At 42.2% G+C, this 23,127-nt stretch overlaps 1 protein-coding gene across 7 annotated transcripts in view; it reads right to left on the minus strand.

The window, feature by feature from the left end:
* The window catches only part of LOC139559760 (partitioning defective 3 homolog), a 231,359-nt gene that overhangs the window by 180,459 nt on the left and 27,773 nt on the right, over positions 1–23,127 (minus strand). For all 7 annotated transcript variants that reach the window (XM_071376099.1, XM_071376095.1, XM_071376094.1 and 4 more), the window contains exon 2: positions 7,883–7,984. In XM_071376099.1, the coding sequence (XP_071232200.1) occupies positions 7,883–7,984 (102 nt within the window). The remainder of the gene's footprint in view (positions 1–7,882; positions 7,985–23,127) is intronic.

Genomic DNA, 23,127 nt, shown 5'->3' on the forward strand with positions numbered 1-23,127 from the left:
TAAGTGTTCATTGTTTATTCAGTATTGTTGTAATTGTCATTATTGCACATATTAAAACAATAAAATACATTTAAAAAATTGCAGATTAATCGGTATCGGCTTTTTTTGGTCCCCCTATGAATCGGTATCGGTGTTGAAAAATCATAAATCAGTCGACATCTATTAAAGTGCACAGTTATGAGCTAGGTGATCCTTTCCAATAAATAGAGGGTCTTATTAATTAACTGCAAAGGGTATTTTTATGTGCACCATGTCATCACACACAGCCTTTTATCCTCAACAAGTCAATTTGATAGTAACATCTCTGGTGGCAAAATGTGCATACTATTTTTATGCATATTTGAGAATATTTGCATGAAAATCTGTCTCCAATTGGATTGGAAACATGCATACACTCTCAAACAAACCCACACCATGGTCTGGATAGAGCCCGAATCAGACTGTAAACTCTGGTAAGAGTCACTCACACTAAGCAGTATTGCTACATCCACTGTGTAAGCAGAACGTTAGTCTAAAATTGAATCACTTGTATATGCAATACACACTGTACCAAGCCTACATCTGGTGGAGGTTTCCTACATGGATTCCCATATTAAATCCCGGCTGCAACTCATTACAGCATCCTAATGTTAACATTACTGTGGTCACATTCAGTCCAGTGTATTGCGGTAACACGGATTCTGATATAGCCCAGTGGCCTTGGCGCACAGCAGACCCAGCTGAGAATGTGACCCTTGGTGACCTCTGAGCCCTGCTGTCCCTCACTCAGAGGATTCGCTCTCCATCAGACTCATTTTAAAAAATGGTGAGAAACAGTGAGAGATGAGGAAATGAGACGAGTGGCCAGAGGGCAATGGACGCAGCTTACAACTCTGTACTCTGGGGTTTTACCTAACTGTCTGTCGTAAAGTGCACCTGATTCCCTATAGAGAGCCATATGGTCCCTGGTCAAAAGTAGTACATTATATAGGGAATAGGGTTGGGTGCGGTCATAGTCTATTCTGTGGAGAGGGGTGAGTGAAGTAGCCCAAGCCTTTTCTAAATAGACAGACAGTTTACTGCTTGCCTAATCTATTTATGCATCTATGTTATTGATGAAAAACAAACATATGGATTCACACATCTGGACAGGTCAAGAAGTAGAAAGACCTACATGGTCATTGGGAGGAAAAACTCATTTTTCCCGTTGTTCTAACATGATACAGGTAAGTGCCAAAATAAAGGATACACCAACATAACTTGTTAATAGGGCGTTGGGGCACTACAAACCAGAACAGCTGCAATGGACCTTGGCATAGTTCTCCATAATCTCCCACAAGTGTTTAATTGGGTTGAGATCAGGTGACAGACAGCCATGGCATATGGCTTACATAATTTTCATGTTCATTAAACCAATCAGTGACCACTCGTGCCCAGTGGATGGGGGAAATTGTCATCCCATGGGAGTATAGCCACATTAGCCAAAACTAATGGCCTCCCCAGCATTTTTATAAATGACCTTATGCATGATGGAATTTCTATATACTTTGTATCCGAAACCAATATACACAGGCAGTTAGAACAGCCAAGGCTAGCTATTTCAAGCAGAAATTTGCTTCCTGCAACACAAATTCAAAAAAGTTCTGGGACACCGTAAAGTCCATGGAGAATAAGAACACCTCCTCCCAGCTTCCAACCGCTCTGAAGATAGGAAACACTGTCACCACCGACAAATCCACTATAATTGAGAATTTCAATAAGCATTTTTCTACGGCTGGCCATGCTTTCCACCTGGCTACCCCCACCCCGGACAACAGCACTGCCCTCCCCTCTGCTACTCGCCCAAGCCTTCCCCATTTCTCTTTCTCCCAAATACAGTCAGCTGATGTTCTAAATGAGCTGCAAAATCTGGACCCTTACAAATCAGCCGGGCTAGATAATCTGGACCCTTTCTTTCTAAAACTATCTGCTGAAATTGTTGCCACCCCTATTACTAGCCTCTTCAACCTCTCTTTCGTGTCGTCTGAGATCCCCAAAGATTGGAAAGCAGCTGCGGTTATCCCCCTCTTCAAAGGGGGGGACACCCTTGACCCTAACTGCTACAGACCTATATCTATCCTACCCTGCCTTTCTAAGGTCTTCGAAAGCCAAGTCAACAAACAGATTACCGACCATTTCGAATCCCACCACACCTTCTCCGCAATGCAATCTGGTTTCAGAGCTGGTCATGGGTGCACCTCAGCCACGCTCAAGGTCATAAACGATATCGTAACCGCCATCGATAGGAAACAATACTGTGCAGCCGTATTCATTGACCTGGCCAAGGCCTTTGACTCTGTCAATCACCACATCCTCATTGGCAGACTCGACAGCCTTGGTTTCTCTAATGATTGCCTCGCCTGGTTCACCAACTACTTCTCTGATCGAGTTCAGTGTGTCAAATCGGAGGGTCTGTTGTCCGGGCCTCTGGCAGTCTCTATGGGGGTGCCACAGGGTTCAATTCTTGGACCGACTCTCTTCTCTGTTTACATCAATGATGTCGCTCTTGCTGCTGGTGATTCTCTGATCCACCTCTACGCAGACGACACTATTCTGTATACTTCTGGCCCTTCTTTTGACACTGTGTTAACAACCCTCCAGGCGAGCTTCAATGCCATACAACTCTCCTTCCGTGGCCTCCAACTGCTCTTAAATACAAGTAAAAACAAATGCATGCTCTTCAACCGATCGCTGCCTGCTCCTGCCCGCCTGTCCAACATCACTACTTTGGACGGCTCTGACTTAGAATATGTGGACACCTACAAATACCTAGGTGTCTGGTTAGACTGTAAACTCTCCTTCCAGACTCACATCAAACATCTCCAATCCAAAGTCAAATCTAGAATTGGCTTCCTATTCCGCAACAAAGCATCCTTTACTCATGCTGCCAAACATACCCTTGTAAAACTGACCATCCTACCAATCCTCGACTTCGGTGATGTCATTTACAAAATAGCCTCCAAAACCCTACTCAATAAATTGGATGCAGTCTATCACAGTGCCATCCGTTTTGTCACCAAAGCCCCATATACTACCCACCACTGCGACCTGTACACTCTCGTTGGCTGGCCCTCGCTTCATACTCGTCGCCAAACCCACTGGTTCCAGGTCATCTACAAGACCCTGCTAGGTAAAGTCCCCCCTTATCTCAGCTCGCTGGTCACCATAGCAGCACCTACCTGTAGCACGCGCTCCAGCAGGTATATCTCTCTAGTCACCCCCAAAACCAATTCTTCCTTTGGACGCCTCTCCTTCCAGTTCTCTGCTGCCAATGACTGGAACGAACTACAAAAATCTCTGAAACTGGAAACACCTATCTCCCTCACTAGCTTTAAGCACCAGCTGTCAGAGCAGCTCATAGATTACTGCACCTGTATATAACCCATCTACAATTTAGCCCAAACAACTACCTCTTTACCTACTGTATTTATTTATTAATTTATTTTGCTCCTTTGCACCCCATTATTTCTGTCTCTACTTTGCACTTTCTTCCACTGCAAACCAACCATTCCATTGTTTTTTTTAGTTTTTATTTTACTTGCTGTGTTGTACTCACTTCGCCTCCATGGCCTTTTATATTTTTATTTATTTATACATATATTTGTTTGCCTTCACCTACCTTATCTCACCTCACTTGCTCACATTGTATATAGACTTATTTTTTTTTTTTCACTGTATTATTGACTATATGTTTGTTTTACTCCATGTGTAACTATGTGTTGTTGTATGTGTCGAACTGCTTTGCTTTATCCTGGCCAGGTCGCAATTGTAAATGAGAACGTGTTCTCAATTTGCCTACCTGGTTAAATAAAGGTTAAATAAAATAAATAAAATAAAAAGTCAAATCAATTAAATTCGTATTTGTCAAGTGCACCTAATACAACAGGTGTAGACCTTAAAACTTCTTATGGCTGCAGTCCCGTTAACGGGATCGATATGACAACAGCCAGTCGAAGTGCAGGGCGCCAAATTCAAAAAACAGAAATCTCATAATTAAAATTCCTCAGACATTCATGTGTCTTATATCATTTTAAAGGTAATCTTGTTGTTAATTCCACCAAAGTGTCCGATTTCAAATAGGCTTTTCAGCGAAAGCACTACAAACGATTATGTTAGGTCACCACAAAACCACAATAATCACAGCCATTTTTCCCAGCTAAAGATAGCTTCACAAAAACCAGAATAGAGATAAAATTAATCACTAACCTTCGATTATTTTCATCAGATGACACTCATAGGACTTCAAGTTACACAATACATGCATGTTTTGTTTGACTAAATACGTATTTATATTTATATCAAAAAAATCTGAGTTTACATTGAGGCGTTAGATTCACTAGTTGCAAAAACATCAAGTGACTTTGCATAGCCACATCGTTTCAACAGAAATGCATGGTTTTCAAAGAAGAGCTTGGGGTAGAAGCTGTTAACCTGTCTAGGACTGGGGTTCTCGCCAACAGCCAATAAAATTGCAGGGCGCCAAATACAAATCAACAGAAATCTCATAAATCTAATTTCTCAAACATACAAGTATTAGGCATCATTTTAAGGATACAATTCTTGTTAATCCAGCCACAGTGTCTGATTTCAAAAATGCTTTACAGGGAAAGCTCCACAAACGATTATTTTCAGTCACCACCAAGTCAGACAAACCCAGCCATTCACAAAAAGCACAAATAGAGATAAAATGAATCACTAACCTTTGATGATCTTCATCAGATGACACTCATAGGACTTCATGTTACACAATACATGTATGTTTTGTTCGGTAAAGTAAATATTTATATCCAAAAATCTTAATTTATATTGTCGTGTTAGATTCAGTAGTTCCAAAACATGCAGTGATATTGCAGAGAGCCATATGAATTCACAGAAATACTCATAATAAATGTTGATGAAAATACAGCTATTACACATGAAACTTTAGATCCACTTCTCCTTAATGCAACCGCTGTGTCAGATTTCAAAAAAACTTTACAGAAAAAGCATAATCTGAGAACGGCGCTCAGAGCCCAAACCAGCCAGGGAAATTCCACCATGTTGGGTAGTCAACATTATTCATAAATAGCATTAAAAATATTCACTTACCTTTGATGATCTTCATCAGAATGCACTCCCAGGAATCGCAGTTCCACAATAATTGCTTGTTTTGTTCGATAATGTCCATAATTTATGTCCAATAGCTTCTTTTGTTAGGGCGTTTGGTAAACAATCCAAAAGCGCGATCTCGTCCATTTAGACGAAACGTTCAAAAAGTTATTACAGGTCGAAGAAACTTGTCAAACTAAGTATAGAATCAATCTTTAGGATGTTTTTATCATAAAAGTTCAATAATGTTCCAACCGGAGAATTCCATTGTCTGTAGAAACGCACTGGAACGAGAGCAACCTCTCAAGTGAAAGCGCGTGACTGAGAACGAGGCTGTAGGCAGACCCCTTAGTAAAACAGCTTCCATCCGGCCCCCCTTCACATAAGCCTGAAACCACGTTCTAAAGACGGTTGACATCTAGTGGAAGCCTTAGGAAGTGAAAAATAACCCACATCCCACTGTGTATTCGATAGGGGTGAGTTTGGATTTCTCAGGTTTGTGCTTGCCATATGAGTTCTGTTATACTCACAGACATCATTCAAACAGTTTTAGAAACTTCAGAGTGTTTTCTATCCAATACTAATAATAATATGCATATATTAGCATCTGGGACTGAGTAGGAGGCAGTTCACTCGGGGCATGCTATTCATCCAAAAGTGAAAATGCTGCCCCCTATCCCAAACAAGTTAAGGAGCCTTTTGGACCTAGACTTGGAGCTCCAGTACCACTTGCCGTGCGGTAGCAGAGATAACAGTCTGACTTGGGTGACTGGAGACCCTGACAATTTTATGGGCTTTCCTCTGACACCGCCTAGTATATAGGTCCTGGATTGCAGTAAGCTTGGTCCCAGTGATGTACTGGGCCGTACGCATTACCCTCTGTAGCGCCTTAAGTTCAGATGCCGAGCAATTGCCATACCAGGCGGCGAGGCAACCGGTCAAGATGCTTGAGGCGGTGCAGCCATAGGACCTTTTGAGGATTTGGGGATCCATACCAAATATTTTCAGTCTCCTGAGGAGGAAAAGGTATTGTCGTGCAGTCATGACTGTCTTGGTGTGTTTGGACCATGGTAATTTGTTGTACACGAAAGAGCTTGAAACACTCGACCCGCTCCACTAGAGCCTCGATGTGAATGGGGGCGTGTTTGGCCCTCCTTTTCTTGTAGTCCACGATCAGCTCCTTTGTCTTGCTCATGTTGAGAGAGGTGTTGTTGTCCTGGTACCACACTGCCAGGTCTCCGACCTACCTAGAGGCGGTCTCGTCGTTGTCAGTGATCAGGCTTATTACGGTTGTGTCGTCAGCAAACTTAATGATGGTGTTGGGGTTGTGGGTGAACAGAGAGTAATGGAGGTGACTAAGCACGCACCCGGGGGGACCTGTGTTAACGATCAGCGTGGCAGATGTGTTGTTACCTACCCTTACCACCTGGGGGCAGCCCGTCAGGAAGTCCAGGATCCAGTTGCAGCGGGAGGTGTCTAGTCCCAGGGTCCTTAGCTTAGTGATGAGCTTTGTGGGCACTATGGTGTTGAACACTGACCTGTAGTCAAGGAACAGCATTCTCACATAGGTGTTCCCTTTGTCCAGGTGTGAAAGGGCAGTGTGGAGTGAGATTGAGATTGCGTCATCTGTGGATCTGTTGGGGCCCTATGCAAATTGGAGTGGGTCTAGGGTTTGCGGTATGATGGTGTTGATGTAAGCCATGACCAGCCTTTCAAAGCACTTCATGGCTACTGACGTGAGTGCTATGGGGCGGTAGTCATGTAGGCAGGTTACCTTCACTTTCTTGGGGACTATGGTGGTCTGTTTGATACATGTAGGTATTACAGAATCGGTCATGGAGAGGATGAAAATGTCAGTGAAGACACTTGCCAGTTGGTCCGTGCATGCTCTGAGTACACGTCCTGGTAATCTGCCCTGCGGCCTTGTGAATGTTGACCTGTTAAAAAAGGTCTTGCTCACATCAGCTACAGAGAGCGCAATTACACAGTTGTCCGGGAACAGCTGATGCTCTCATGCATGCTTCAGTGTTGCTTGCCTCAAAGTGAGGATAAAAGGCATTTAGGTAATTGGGTAGGCTCGCGGCTGGTTTTCCGTTTGTAGTCCGAAATTGTTTGCAAGCCCTGCCACATCAAACGAGCGTCAGAGCCGGTGCAGTAGGATTCAATCTTAGTCCTGTATTGGCGCTTTGCCTGTTTGATGTTTAATCTGAGGGGATAGCAGGATTTCTTATAAGCATCCAGATTAGTGTCCCGCTCCTTGAAAGCGACAGTTCTAGCCTTTAGCTAGAACTGGATGTTGCCTGTAGACCATGGCTTCTGGTTAGGATATGTACGTACAGTCACTGTGGGGACGACGACGTCGTTGATGCATTTATTGATGAAGCCAGTGACTGAGGTGGTATACTCCTGAATGCCAATGGATGAATCCCAGAACATGCGTTTCCATTATTTTGGCAGCTACCTAGCTACCTGTATCAAACAACAAATGCCAAGCACTAACCAGATAACCAGTGTTGTTGCCAAAAGGGTTGTTCATGTACAGTGTAGGCATTCTTTTTTTTTTGCACCTACTTATGCCCGGAGTTTTTGCTCTCATGTCATCCTTTATACATGATGACACATGGCCCTTGCTTGAGGTAGCATTTCCAACCACGTGTTTACTATAGGACAGTGAACAACTGACAGGACAGGCAGGAGACAGTGCTAGAAAACAGCGGGTTGGACTCAAACCCACTCTCTCAAACCGCTAGATCACCCCATGCTTCAGTTCCCTTACCCGGTCTTTGTCATCAGCCACATCACACAGCACGTCATCCAGGTCCAGGATACCTCCGTCCCCATGCTCCAACCGGTGCACCTGTAACCAGTAGCTGGCATCCTAGGGGAAGAAGAAGAAGAAGATTCACGTATTGTCCATTTATGTCTTTTACATATCCCATTGTCTCTGGTAAACATACCCATACAATACATGGAGAGGAGAGGGACGGCCTGAGCGAGAGGGAGGAGGGAGATGAGAGAAAGGAGGGAGAGATGTTTAGGGCCAGTCTTGACAGGGCTGAGACGGTTTAAGAGCAAAGCGACGTGAAGACAGCCCTGAGGGTAGCCACATTATACCATTTATACTGTACAGACTGACAATCTTTCACAATACTGGGAGGATGACCTGCATTACACTCTGGTTCCATTTACAAGAAATGGCCCGGCTAGGGCCATAACACAACAGATACGTATCTTCTCAAACTGTCAACATGTCCACAGAATCAACAATAAGAGTGTTGGGAAACATCAAGAGAGGAGACGGAGAAAGTGCGAGGGAGAAAAACCAAGAGGTAGGCCTACACAGAGAGACAGAAGAGAGAGCAGAGAGATATACAGAGAGTGATGAATATGGCTGGCTGGCACTGTAATATATTCGGCATGCTGTAACCGTGACTGATGTGTCCCCATGGTGTTAAACCCTGACAGTGAGGGACAATGGAGGAGACCATTTGGAGCTGACGCATAGCATTAAGATCATTACGACTCTGACAGACAAGTCACTCACCACATTTAGGCAGTACTGGACCCCTGGAGATACCATCTGGGCCAGTATTCATATAGCATCTCAAAGTAGCAGTGCTGATCTAGGATCACTGTAAGATCAGGACAGGCACCTCTCCACTGATATCCCATTGAAGGAACGGTTTATGGTCAATCAATCACATATTAAAGAGGACCCGTCTCAGATGGCAATAAAACACTGAGATTTGTTCCTTAGGGCATACAACGGTAAACTGAGTGTTTGGAAATGTGTTTCTTATTGGACCAGATCATCCCGCCATGTTTGTCTGTTTTGTTCCATTTGGTGCCTAATGAACACGACCTTGGTAACTCCAAATGAGGGTGCAGCCAGAATGACAGTCTGTCAGAGGGAGAGAGGGAGTGGACTACAGGAAAAAGTGGAGAGCAGAGCGCACATTTACACCAATGGATTCCTTAACATAACCAGTTAAATTGACAAGCTGGACCTACTCGGTGCATCCTTAAAGAGCCTGTCCCTTAGTGGTCAGATGGCTCAGGGCAGGGTGCAAACACAGAGTGTACACAAACAAATCACAATGGGGGAGAGAGTGAGGTGGTGGGTGGCCAAGTGGCCCATTTATTTTCTAAAACACTGAGTGTACAAACTGATCTATGATCCACAGTAAGCACACTGGCCCTGGGGCTAGTAGGCTACTTTGACCCCTTCTACAACACACGTCAGCCTCTCACTTCAACGGTATGGCCTTTTATGGTCTGTTCAAGGCTAAAGTATTAAAAAAGGCCTACTATTCCCCTTAATGTGGCCATTCAGTTGCCTACAAGGACACCTATATACACAGCTTCAGAGCAGTCATATCCTGGTTGAACCAGAGCCATCAGTGATTTTCAGTGAATATTGGCCCATGTCTAGTTTGTATTTCTACCCAGGGTGCTTGGCCTCAAGCAAGTGTTCTGTGTAGTAGTCTGCTGAGGGGATACTATCTTCTTTGGTTAAACAGGGTCAGACACAGAGAGCAGTGTGTAAAATGCATTCCTAGAAGCCACAGTCCATCCAGTAAAAACAGCATAGTGTAAATAACACACCACATCTCCCAGTGGGTTTCTGGATCTGGAGTAAACAAGGACAGTAGTGGTGGTGTAGCATGCTGGAAACTAGAGGGCGACCGATTATGATTTTTCAACGCCGATACCGATTTAAAAATTGGCCGATTTCTATTTACTTGTAATAATGACAATTACAACAATACTGAATGAACACTTATTTTAACTTAATATAATACATCAATAAAATCTATGTAGCCTCAAATAAATAATGAAACATGTTCCATTTGGTTTAAATAATTAATAATAAGTGTTGGAGAAGAAAGTAAAAGTGCAATATGTGACATGTAAGAAAGCTAACGTTTAGGGTTTAGCATGATATGAAAGCTGGTGGTTCCTTTAAACATGAGTCTTCAATATTCCCAGGTAAGAAGTTTTAGGTTGTAGTTATTATAGGAATTATAGGACTATTTCTCTCTATATGATTTGTATTTCATATACCATTGGATGTTCTTATAGGGACTTTAGTATTGCCAGTGTAACAGTACAGCATCCGTCCCTCTCCTCGCTCCTACCTGGGCTCGAACCAGGAACACATCGACAACAGCCACCCTCGAAGCAGCGTTACACATGCAGAGCAAACAACTACTCAAAGTCTCAGAGCGAGTGACGTTTGAAAAGCTATTAGCGCGCACCCCGCTAACTAGCTAGCCATTTCACATCGGTTACACCAGCCTAATCTCGGGAGTTGATAGGCTTGAAGTCATAAACAGCGCAACGCTTGAAGCATTGCAAAGAGCTGCTGGCAAAACGCACGAAAGTGCTGTTTGAATGAATGCTTACGAGCCTGCTGGTGTATACCATCGCTCAGTCAGACTGCTCTATCAAATCATAGACTTAATTATAACATAATAACACACAGAAATACGAGCCTTAGGTCATTAATATGGTCGAATCCGGAAACTATCATCTCAAAAACAAAACGTTTATTCTTTCAGTGAAATAAGGAACCGTTCCGTATTTTATCTAACGGATGGCATCCCTAAGTCTAAATATTGCTGTTAAATTGTACAACCTTCAATGTCATGTACAATTCTGGTAAATTAATTACGGCCTTTGTTAGGAATAAATGGACTTCACACAGTTCGCAATGAGCCAGGCGGCCCAAACGGCTGCATATACCCTGACTGCTTGCACAGAACGCAAGAGAAGTGACAATTTCCCTAGTTATAAGAAATTCATGTTAGCAGGCAATACTAACTAAATATGCAAGTTTAAAAATATATACTTGTGTATTGATTTTAAAGAAAGAAGTTGATGTTTATGGTTAGGTACATTGGTGCAACGACAGTGCTTTTTTCGCAAATGCCCTTGTTAAATCATCACCCGTGTCGTGTCGTTTTTGACAATATCCCAATAGAATTTTTGCGCTTGTTAGCTGTACCGGCACCAAAACAGCAGTATTTTTCCTTCATAGCTTGTTCTCCATATTCTAAATAGGGAGACAATTAGTCGCTTGACTCAAAATGCATCTTATTTCAACACACACACGGTGGGAACATCTCGGATAGGCTCCAGCTCTGTCCTCATCAACAGACTCTAGCAGCAACAGGCCTGGAGTCAGAATGGCTGCAGGAACACCCTACTGGTCTCGAACATGTACAGAAAGTAATATTACGCTTATGGGAATATGTGTAGAGTTCCATGAGAAGTCTAAAACTCTGCATGCTATAGCTAAGACTGCTGATCTGATCCTGGGGTTCCCCCTGGTTCACCTAGCTTGGCTGCATGTTGCCTTACTCCAGACCTGCCCAGAGCCGTAGTTAAAGCCCTTCTCTACGAGGATGTGTCCTGGGATTAGAGGTCGACCGATTAATTAGGGCCGATTTCAAGTTTTCATAACAATCGGAAATCGCTATTTTTGGGCGCCGATTTGCCGACTTTTTAAAATATATACACTGCTCAAAAAAATAAAGGGAACACTTAAACAACACAATGTAACTCCAAGTCAATCACACTTCTGTGAAATCAAACTGTCCACTTAGGAAGCAACACTGATTAACAATAAATGTCACATGCTGTTGTGCAAATGGAATAGACAAAAGGTGGAAATTATAGGCAATTAGCAAGACACCCCCAATAAAGGAGTGGTTCTGCAGGTGGTGACCACAGACCACTTCTCAGTTCCTATGCTTCCTGGCTGATGTTTTGGTCACTTTTGAATGCTGGCGGTGCTTTCACTCTAGTGGTAGCATGAGACGGAGTCTACAACCCACACAAGTGGCTCAGGTAGTGCAGCTCATCCAGGATGGCACATCAATGCGAGCTGTGGCAAGAAGGTTTGCTGTGTCTGTCAGCGTAGTGTCCAGAGCATGGAGGCGCTACCAGGAGACAGGCCAGTATATCAGGAGACGTGGAGGAGGCCGTAGGAGGGCAACAACCCAGCAGCAGGACCGCTACCTCCGCCTTTGAGCAAGGAGGAACAGGAGGAGCACTGCCAGAGCCCTGCAAAATGACCTCCAGCAGGCCACAAATGTGCATGTGTCTGCTCAAACGGTCAGAAACAGACTCCATGAGGGTGGTATGAGGGCCCGACGTCCACAGGTGGGGGTTGTGCTTACAGCCCAACACCGTGCAGGACGTTTGGCATTTGCCAGAGAACACCAAGATTGGCAAATTCGCCACTTAAAAATTATTTTTAATATATATTATTTTTGATTTTGATTAAAATATATATATATATATATATATATATATATATATATATCATTTAAAAATATATACATTATATTATTTATTAAAAAAAAAAAATTTAACGGCCGATTAAATCGGTATTGGCTTTTTTTGGTCCTCCAATCGGTATCGGCGTTGAGAAATCATCAATCGGTAGACCTCTACCTGGGATAATGCAGAGCACCATGGGTTCTGGGCGCAGTTCAAACAGGCAGTGGAGGTTCTGGCTCAGTGCACAGACAGGCCACTCTGTCAATGACGTGTGCTGAATCGCCATGCACTGCTGAGCACTAAGAGCAGTATGCACAAAGACCAGTGTTGTACTGTAGGAACAGGCTGGCTGGAGGGAGGATGGACTGTGTGAAAAGGCTAAGCATACCACTTTCCCCCTCTCTCAGCATCTCTGGCTGCCTTGCTGGCTCCCAGCATCTCTGGCTCCCAGCATGTCTCACTCTCTCCCCTCTTTCACGCTCCCTTGCACTCTTCCAGAACTTCCACATTTTGTTACAGCCTGAATTTAAAATAGATTAAATTGAGATTGTGTCACTGATCTACACACAATGGCCCATGATGCCAACGTGGAATTTTGTTTTTAGAAATGTTAACAGATTAATAAAAAAAGGAAAAGCTAAAATGTCTTTAGTCAATAAGTATTCGACCCTTTTGTTACGGCAAGCCTAAATAAGTTCAGGAGTAAAAATGTGCTTAACAAGTCACATAATAGGTTGCATGGGCTCACTGTGAGCAATATAGTGTTTAACATGACTTAAATGACTACCTCATATCTGTACCCCACGCAGAATTATATGTAATGTCCCTCAGTCGAGCAGTGAATTTCAAAACACAGATTTGAGGTTTTCCAATGGTTCGCAAAGGGCACCTATTGGTAGATGGGTAAAAAAAAAAAGCAGACATTGAATATCCCTTTGACCATTGTGAAGTAATTAATTTCACTTTGAATGATGTATCAATACACCCAGTCACTACAAAGAAACAGGTATCCTTCCTAACAGTTAACAGAGAGGAAGGAAACCGCTCAGGGATTTCACCATGAGGCTAATGGTGACTTTAAAATGGTTACAATTTGATGACTGTGATAGGAGAAAACTGCAGATGGATCTACGACAGTTAGGGCTGGGCGATATGGCCTAAAAATCTAGATTTTTTCAAACTTATGGGCAATTCACGATACAGCTCAAAATGTTTTAACGTTCTTTAAAATAATATTTTTTCCACAATGAAAAAAGGTCAAAACATTGCATGTACAACTATACCTAGGCTAAATATAAGCCTTCCACAACAATAAGACACACTAATAAATTCATTATTTTATCAAAATAGTTTAACCTGCTTTTTTTGCAATGATAACTGATCTGGATTTCAAGTCTATGAAAATGCCCTTTTTGTTAAACCAGAAACATGCATAAGGCACATTCACTAATAATGACTAACTTCTGGTAGCAGGCATTACAGAACATTAACACAGGTCTCAATCTCTGAAGCACAAGCCCACGTGCTAGTGAGTAGCCAGCTAAACGTTAAATATCAAGTCTAGCCAACTTGGATCTATTTGCTTGCTAACAACGTAAAACAGTGGAACTTATGAACACACTCCTTTCCATCTCCAACTGTTTGAAACACAGCCTGTTCACTTTGTTTAGATGTTGAAATCAAGTGGCCTAACTGGATAAAAATGCTGCTTATCTCTCAGAATGAGAACGAGTTGCCAATTCTTTATATAAAATGTGTCTTTTTATGCTTATTGCACATGAATCAAACAAACTAGACAGCTAGCACATAAGTCTGGCTAAAATGTTGCTAGCGGGTACGTGGTACCGCAATGCCACACTTGACAAACCGAGCATTAATTTTCCAATATCACGTTCATTGATACTCTCGTTTTAGTAGGGTCTGCTCTGTTCTACATTTTGGGAGTTGAGACATGAAAAGGGTATCGTTAGAAGGGCTGAGTTCTCCTCTATTACAGTCAAATAAATGTCTAAGCGTTTGTGTCCATACGACCGATTCGGTTGGACCAAATCTGAAATGCAAATAGCAAGTTCAAACCGCTTGTCAGAGAGGAAGAAGTTAACTTTCGTTGTTGTTGTGAGTGGCAGGGGAATGGGCTTGGTGTCTGAGTGTGAGTGGGAAGGTGCACAGTGCACACAGCACAGAAGGAGCGAAGAGAGCAAAAAGTTTTGGAATGTTCATAAATACGAAAACTATATATAAACATTGATTCTTGCGATACAGACATTTTGAACATTGTGTTAAAACACACAGAATTAAACTAATTTGATATATTACCCAACCCTATTTGATGTTACTCCACAATACTAACCTAAAATGACAGAGTGAAAAGAAGCAAGCCTGTACAGAACACAAATATTCTAAAACATGCATCCTGTTTGCATTAAGGCACTAAAGTAAAACGGCAAAAATATTGGGCAAAGAAATTAACTTTATGTCCTGAATTGTCACGCCCTGACCGTAGATTGCTTTGTATGTTTCTATTTTTTGTTTGGTCAGGGTGTGATGTGGGTGGGCATTCTATGTTTGTATGTCTAGGTTTTGTATTTCTATGTTTTGGCCTGGTATGGCTCCCAATCAGAGGCAGCTGTCTATCGTTGTCTCTGATTGAGAACCATACTTAGGTATCCTGTTTTCCCACTGGTAGTGGTGGGTGGTTATTTTCTGTTTAGTGTTTGTATCACCTGTCAGAACTGTTTCGGTTATTCCTTTTATTATTTTGTATTTAGTGTTCAGTTTCGAATAAATAATATGAACACGTATCACGCTGCACCTTGGTCCTCACCTTCTTCCGATGAATGCCGTTACATGAATACAAAGCATTATGTTTGGGGCAAATCCAACATGTCACTGAGTACCACTCCTCATATTTTCAAGCATGGTGGTGGCTGCATCATGTTATGGGTATGCGTGTCATCGGCAAGGACTAGGGATTTTAGGCTTAAAAGAAACGGAATAGAGCTAAGCACAGGCATAATCCTAGAGGAAAACCTGGTTCAGTCTGATTTCTAACAGACACTGGATGACAACCTAAAATGCAAGCCCAAAAATATACACTGGAGTTGCTTACCAAGAAGACATTGAATGTTCCTGAGTGGCTGAGTTACAGTTGACTTAGATTTTCAAGACTATGGCAAGACCTGAAGATGGCTGTTTAGCCATGATCAACAACGAACTTGACAGAGGTTTAAGAATAAATATGCAAATATTGTACAATCCAGGTGTGCAAAGCACTTAAGAGACGTACCCAGAAAGACTCAAGCTGTAATCGCTGCCAAAGGTGATCCTAACATGTATTGACTCAGGAGTGTGAATATTATGTAATGACATTTCTGTATTTAATTTTCAATACATTTGCAAACATTTCTAAAAACATGTTTTCACTTTGTCATTATGAGCTATTGTGTGTAGATGGGTGAGATTCTTATTTAATACATTGAATTCAGGCTGCAACAACAAAATGTGGAATAAGTCAAGAGGTTTGAATACTTTATGAAGGCACTGTATATTTAAACTTCATTAATATTAAAGTACTGATGCTGCATTTGTTCCGCTCAGGCAGAAGTCATCCTCACAACACAGCCTCTCAGCAGCCCCAATGCAGGTTTAAGAGCCAAACTCATCCTTCTTCAAATCTCTCCCTATCCCTACAGCGGATAACACCAAGGCAGGTTTAGTAGCCAAACCCATTCCCCTCCTTCCTCGGTCATGTAGGCTCATTTGCATGTAGTTTACTGTATGACTGACTAAAACTTGCACTGCCATGAGGTTTTAGTATAGCCATGAGGTTTTAGTATAGCCATGAGGTTTTAGTATAGCCATGAGGTTTTAGTATAGCCATGAGGTTTTAGTATAGCCATGAGGTTTTAGTATAGCCATGAGAACTAGTTTTGCTGCAGTGCTCTCTTTCTGGTCTGAATTAATGCAGAGAACAAATTGGAGGGGGAAACACACGTGCGTGTACACACACACACACACACAGACACACATCTGAGAGCATAATTAAGTGACTGTAGATTTAGGATTAAGCATGGAGGGAGAGCCTCTCCGTGTGTTGCGTTGGCAGATGGAGGACAGTAAGTTACTTAGGCAATGTGGCTGGGAGCTGACAAAATGAAGACAAAGCTACTGCAACTATCTGGGGGGAAATTAACAAACATTACAACATAATACAATCCAGAGAAATCCCCTTACATACTTCTTCCTCCTGTCCTAGCAGCACGCCAACCCTGCTGTAATGTACAAAGGATTCATTTGTGCGTTCCTATTGCACCCTATTCCCTATATAGTGCACTGCTATGTAGGGAATAGGGTGCCATTTGGAATGCATCCTCAGAGCCCCATCAGACAGGACTATTTATCTCAGAGGCTTCCTCATCCACATGACATACAGCCAGGAGCCAGCCCCTCTAGTCCAAACCTACTCCCCCCCCCCCCCCCCCTCATCAGCCCCCGGCCACAGGGCCAAGCATACCCTTCCTGGAATGGGGTCCCACTCTCAACACACAATGTTACATTCAGATTTATGAAGTGCAATTGTGGATCTCTGATCCAATCGAGAATGAAAAGATTAAAAACAGGAGGCAAAGTAGATTCTAAAAATATCTGTAATTACTTGGACTGGATGTTTACTCATTTCACATCAGGTTGGAATGGTTTGACCAATAATAGTGGCAAGGTTTTGCTGAGTTTGAACTGGGGGCAAGAGAGGCTTGGCAATGAGGAGTAGCTAGGTCTACCTCTGTCGCTCCATTTGATCTCAATCCACCTAAAGAAATAATCTGCTTAACCAGGCCACGTGAAAAGCTTTTTAGATGAACGGGACTTGGAGAGCAGCACACACTGCCACTACGACCTTCAGGGGGACTAACCTGGAACGCTAAATCAATTAACTGTCAACCAGCAGCACTTCACAGCGGAGGCTTTTTCTCAACACCACGATGTGAGAGCAAAGGAGGTGTAGACAGAGAGACAGCCACAGAGAGAGAGAGACAGTAGTATCCTCTCCCCTCGTGTGGGTGTTGAGATTAGGAGTGTTCCCTAGAGGCCTAGCGAGGACACAGGGAACCCAGTGTTAACGAGGGAGGAGGAGGGACGGGCATCTTTCTCACTGATCCCTTTCTCTAGTTGAGCCAGTGTGGGTCAGACCTTGGTTTAAATGCTATATGAAATAATTTCACATACTTTGTGCTCGACTGAACTTTCCTGACTTAACGAATAGACCCAAACACAGCCCATCTTGTGGAACTCCAGGCAGGCTAGGGCAAACACTCAAAGTATTTGAAAGATTTAAAATAGTATCTGTACCCAGGGTCTGGTGTGGGTGAAAGACAGCTGGCCAGATGGTGCCACAGGACACCCAGCTCAGACGGCAGGCTAGGGCTAGTGTGTAAACCTACACCATTCATCCATCATTCATCCATTAGACCCTCATCTGTGCAGGTCAGCGTAAGCACTACACAGGCACGCAAGCACATACTTTGACCACAACCCGCCGTAACCCATACGCCATTCACAAATTGGCCATTTTGCTCCTCGCAGCAGCTAAAGTTGTTAACTTCTTATGGCTGCATCCCGCTACCGGGATCGATATGACAGCATCCAAATTCAGGCGCCAAATTCAAACAGAAATCTCATAATTAAAATTCCTCAAACATACATGTGTCTATCATTCTAAAGGTAATCTTGTTGTCAATCCCACCAAAGTGTCCGATTTCAAATACACTTTTCAGCGAAAGCACTACAAACGATTATGTTAGGTCACCACCAAACCACAATAAGCACAGCCATTTTTCCAGCGAAAGATAGCTTTCACAAAAAGCAGAAATATCGATAAAATTAATCACTAACCTTTGATTATATTCATCAGATGACACTCATAGGACTTCATGTTACACAATACATGCATGTTTTGTTTGATAAAGTTTATATTTATATCAAAAAAATCTGAGTTTACATTGGCGTGTTACATTCACTAGTTCCAAAAACATCAAGTGATTTTGCATAGCCACATCGTTTCAACAGAAATACTCATCATAAATGTAGATGATAATACATGGAATTATAGATATACCTCTCCTTAATGCAACCGCTGTCAGATTTCAAAAAAACCTTATGGAAAAATAAACCATGCAATAATCTGAGACGGAGCTCAGAACAATAGCCAAATTACAGAAACAGAAACCAGAAAATACATGATAAATGTTTCCTTACCTTTGATGAACTTCATCAGAATGCAGTCCTAGGAATCCCAGGTCCACAAATGCTTAATTTGTTCGATAATGTCCGTTATTTATGTCCAATTAGCTACTTTGGTTAGCGCGTTAGCGGTAAACAATTCCAAAGTCACAAAGCGCATCCACTATAACGTGACAAAATGTCCAAAAGTTCCATAACAGTCAGTAGAATCATGTCAAATGATGTACTGAATCAATCTTTAGAATGTTGTTAACATACATCTTGAATAACGTTCCAACCGGAGAATTAGATTGACTTCAGAAGAGCGGTGGAACGGAGGGCCTCCTCATGTGAAGGCGCGTGTTCAATGAATGGTCACCTCATGGCAGTGATTACTAATTCCTGTCTCCTTCGGCCCCCCTTCACATTAGAGTCATCAGACAAAGTTCTTTTGACTGTTGACATCTAGTGGAAGCCGTAGGAAGTGAAAACTCATCAATATCTCGCTGTAATTTCAATGAGAGCTTGGTTGAAAATCTGCCACCTCAGAAACAATTCAAACAGGAAGTGGAACATCCGAGTGTTTTCTATCTAATACGAATAATAATATGCATATATTAGCAACTGGGACTGAGGAGCAGGCAGTTTACTCTGGGCACCTTTCATCCAAGCTACTCAATACTGCCCCTGCAGCCATAAGAAGTTAACCTCTCTAGGGTATGTGGGACGGTAGCGTCTCACCTCGTCAACAGCCAGTGAAACTGCAGGGCGCCAAATTCAAAACAGAAATCCCATAATTAAAATTCCTCAAACATACATGTATTTTACACCATTTTAAAAGATACACTTGTTGTAAATCCAGCCACAGTGTCCGATTTCAAAAAGGTTTTAAGACAAAAGAAAACCAAACGATTATGTTAGGTCAGAGCCAAGTCACAGAAAAACAGCCATTTTTCCAGCAAAAGAGATGAGTCACAAAAAGCAGAAATATTGATAAAATTAATCACTAACCTTTGATGATCTTCATCAGATGACACTCATAGGACTTCATGTTACAAAACATACATGTATGTTTTGTTCGGTAAAGTTCATATTTATATCCAAAAATATGAGTTTACATTGGCGCGTTGTTCAGTGGTTCCAAAACATTCGGTGATATTGCAGAGAGCCACATCAATTTACAGAAATACTCATAATAAACATTGCTAAAAGATACAACTGTTATGTATAGAATTTTAGATCCACATCTCCTTAATGCAACCGTTGTGTCAGATTTCAAAAAAAACTTTACAGAAAAAGCAAACCATGCAATAATCTGAGTAGGGCGCTCAGATGACAAAACAAGCCAAAGAGATAACAGCCATGTTGTGCAGTCAACAGAAGTCAGAAATAACATTATAAACATTCACTTACCTTTGATGATCTTCATCAGAATGCACTCCCAGGAATCCCAGTTCCACAAAAAAAATGTATTTGTTCCATAAAGTCCATCATTTATGTCCAAATTCCTCACGCTTTTAGTTCACAATCTAAACTCACGACGCGCGCGCAAGTCCAGCGGAAAGTACGGACGAAAAGTCCAAAAAGTTCCGTTAAAGTCTGTAGAAACATGTCAAACAATGTATAAAAACAATCTTTAGGATGTTAACATAAATCTTCAATAATATTCCAACCGGAGAATTCCTTTGTCTTCAGAAATGCGATGGAACGCAGCTAACTCACATGAACGCGCATGGTCAGCTCGTGGCACTCTGGGAGAGACCTTACTCAATCTCCTCTCATTCGCCCCCACTTCACAGTAGAAGCATCAAACAAGGTTCTAAAGACTGTTGACATCTAGTGGAAGCCTTAGGAAGTGCAATATGACCCCATTTCCACTGTATCTTGGATAAGCAAAGAGTTGAAAACCTACAAACCTCAGATTTCCCACTTCCTGGTTGGATTTTTTTCTCAGGTTTTTGCCTGCCATATGAGTTCTGTTATACTCAGACATCATTCACACAGTTTTAGAAACTCCAGAGTGTTTTCTATCCAAATCTACTAATAATATGTATATCCTAGGATCTGGGCCTGAGTAGCAGGCAGTTTACTCTGGGCACGCTTTTCATCCGGACGTGAAAATACTGCCCCCTACCACAAATAAGTTAATGGCGCAATTGAAGTAGGCCTACAGAGTTCTGCTTTGGCTTTTTTTTTTTACTACAGTTGTAAGCTATACGCACCTACTAGGATTCTAGACTTAAAATTCAAGTTGCAGTTTGGTATTTCGCAATTATATAAGTCTATGGTATTTCCACTGGCAAGAACAGCAATTAAAGCATATGAGCAAAATCTAAATCACAATAATGTTCATGAATTAAAGTCAACGTAATTATCAGACAACATTTTCATTCCATTACACCTACTCTGAAAGATAACACAGCCAACAGCTCATTTTAACAAAGGCGCATCCAAAATGGCACCCTATTCCCTTCCTTATATAGTGTACTACTTTTAATATAGGAAATAGGGTGCCATTTGGGACGCATTTAAATGGCATTCCGATCCCCTAAATGAAGCAGCCAAACCAAAAGCATATTGTGGAATAGTATGGAGACAGAAAACGTCCTGTGGGCAAACATTTCTGCTTTTCAGGAAACCCAGTCATGAGAAATTGATAGGGAATGTACAGTATTATACTCCAAGATTTGTATAGACACAGTGACTGTTAAAGCAACATTTCAGCACAGTGCCTTTCAGCAAGGAAAATCAGGGTTTCCTCCTACCGCTATTCATTCAACCATGTCAAAACGAATATGCATTGATGTTATGGAATATTACTGCCAAAGCCGGAGAGTACCTTCCGAACAACGACAAGTCTGCAATCACCTTTCAATTACAGAAAAATGTAAGTTCAAATGTAAACATTTTCGCAGACAGCAAAGGAAAGCAGAGCGGAGCAGAGAAAAAAATACTGACAATTAGAATTTCTATTTAAGGTCAATCCTTTTAGAGAGAAATGGGAGGGAAATTGGAGACACACGTCAAAGTCTTCAGTTACACTGGCTGTCACACTGCCAACACTACCCCTTACTTAGACCGCTTGATGTTGGCGAATAAAAGAAGATTGAAGTCTAAGTGGAAGAAAAACTATCCCAGAACTGAGAAAGGGGTTTGCCAGAGCCCAGAATTCAGCAAACACTCATAAGCCTGAATGGCAGTTCAATAAATAGGAAAAATTCCCCTCCACACAAATGAATCCAGTGGAACTTCACAAATTGTGGATAAGAGGTAGAGAGCGTTAACCTAACTGAATGGAGAGGAAGTCCAAAAAAGAGGAAAGCAGACTTGGGACTGCTTTAGTGATAACCCAAACAAATCCTTTATTCTTTAGTCACTCTTCCGTCGAGGGGATTAGGCCATTTTGAATGGATAACAGTTTGAGACCATATCACTTCTATATGGATTCGTTTGTCTGTCTGGAAGCCTGTTGGGCTAGGGGGACATGTCCTAGCATGAGATGATAGGAAACAACAGGCAGAACAGGGCGGAACAGGGCGACTTACAATGACGACTTCTCTGGAACCGGTGCATCGTCTTGATTGGCCAGTGAGAAGTTTTGTCATATCTTGCCTGATCTTCAACAGTAGCAGCCAGTAAAGATCTCCTTCCGTGGCTCAGTGGTTTCGTGACAAACTTTTGCATATTTGGGCTGTATACTATGTGTTTTGGAATCACATCAGTGGCAGGCCTCTTCAATCGTTTGAACATTCAATCTTTATTTTTGAACACCTGCAGCTTTTCCCTTGGCTCTTCTGGCTGACCCCTATGGCTTGTAGAGGCCCTTGGCTCTTCTGACTGGACCTTCTGGCGGGTAGAGGCCCTTGGCTCTTCATTATCAACAATGGAGGGGGGTGGGGGAGGTTGTGGATGGGGGGGGGGGGGTCATCATCACTGATAACGTTGTTCCTGTCATGATCTGTTTGCATATGTTCAGCATATGCATTCAACACCCATCTCTATCACAATCACTCAGGACAGCATCTTTCTCATTTTGAGGGATAACTGCAATGTTGCATGCCTTGTCTGGGCAGTCACCTAGATCCAACATATCCAGAACTTGACTCAAAGTGAAACTAAAAGAAAGAACAGAGTAGAAAGTTAGGTAAAACAAGAACTATGTATGTGTATAACTATGTGTATACCTAGACGCACTGTGTTATCCCGCCGGTCACTATTGTTGCCGTCAACATGTTTACACATTCTATGACCACACTGAACAAAGTTGAGTAATTGCAAATTAATGTATCAATACTAGACACCTTAAAGACGATGTGTACCAAAAATCTTTGTCCTATCTTTATGTTAACATACTTTACTAACCTTTTGTTTGGGAGCTTTGATGCAGCCATCCTCTTCTCATGGTGCAACCAGGAAGTAAACAGCTCTGGTCATGTGACAATTCACACTAAACATGTGACACTGCACATCTTTCATTGAGACCCTTTATTATTTCAATATTTGCTGGGAATGCGTTGA

This window comes from Salvelinus alpinus, chromosome 30, assembly GCF_045679555.1.
Source record: "Salvelinus alpinus chromosome 30, SLU_Salpinus.1, whole genome shotgun sequence".
NCBI lineage: Eukaryota > Metazoa > Chordata > Actinopteri > Salmoniformes > Salmonidae > Salvelinus > Salvelinus alpinus.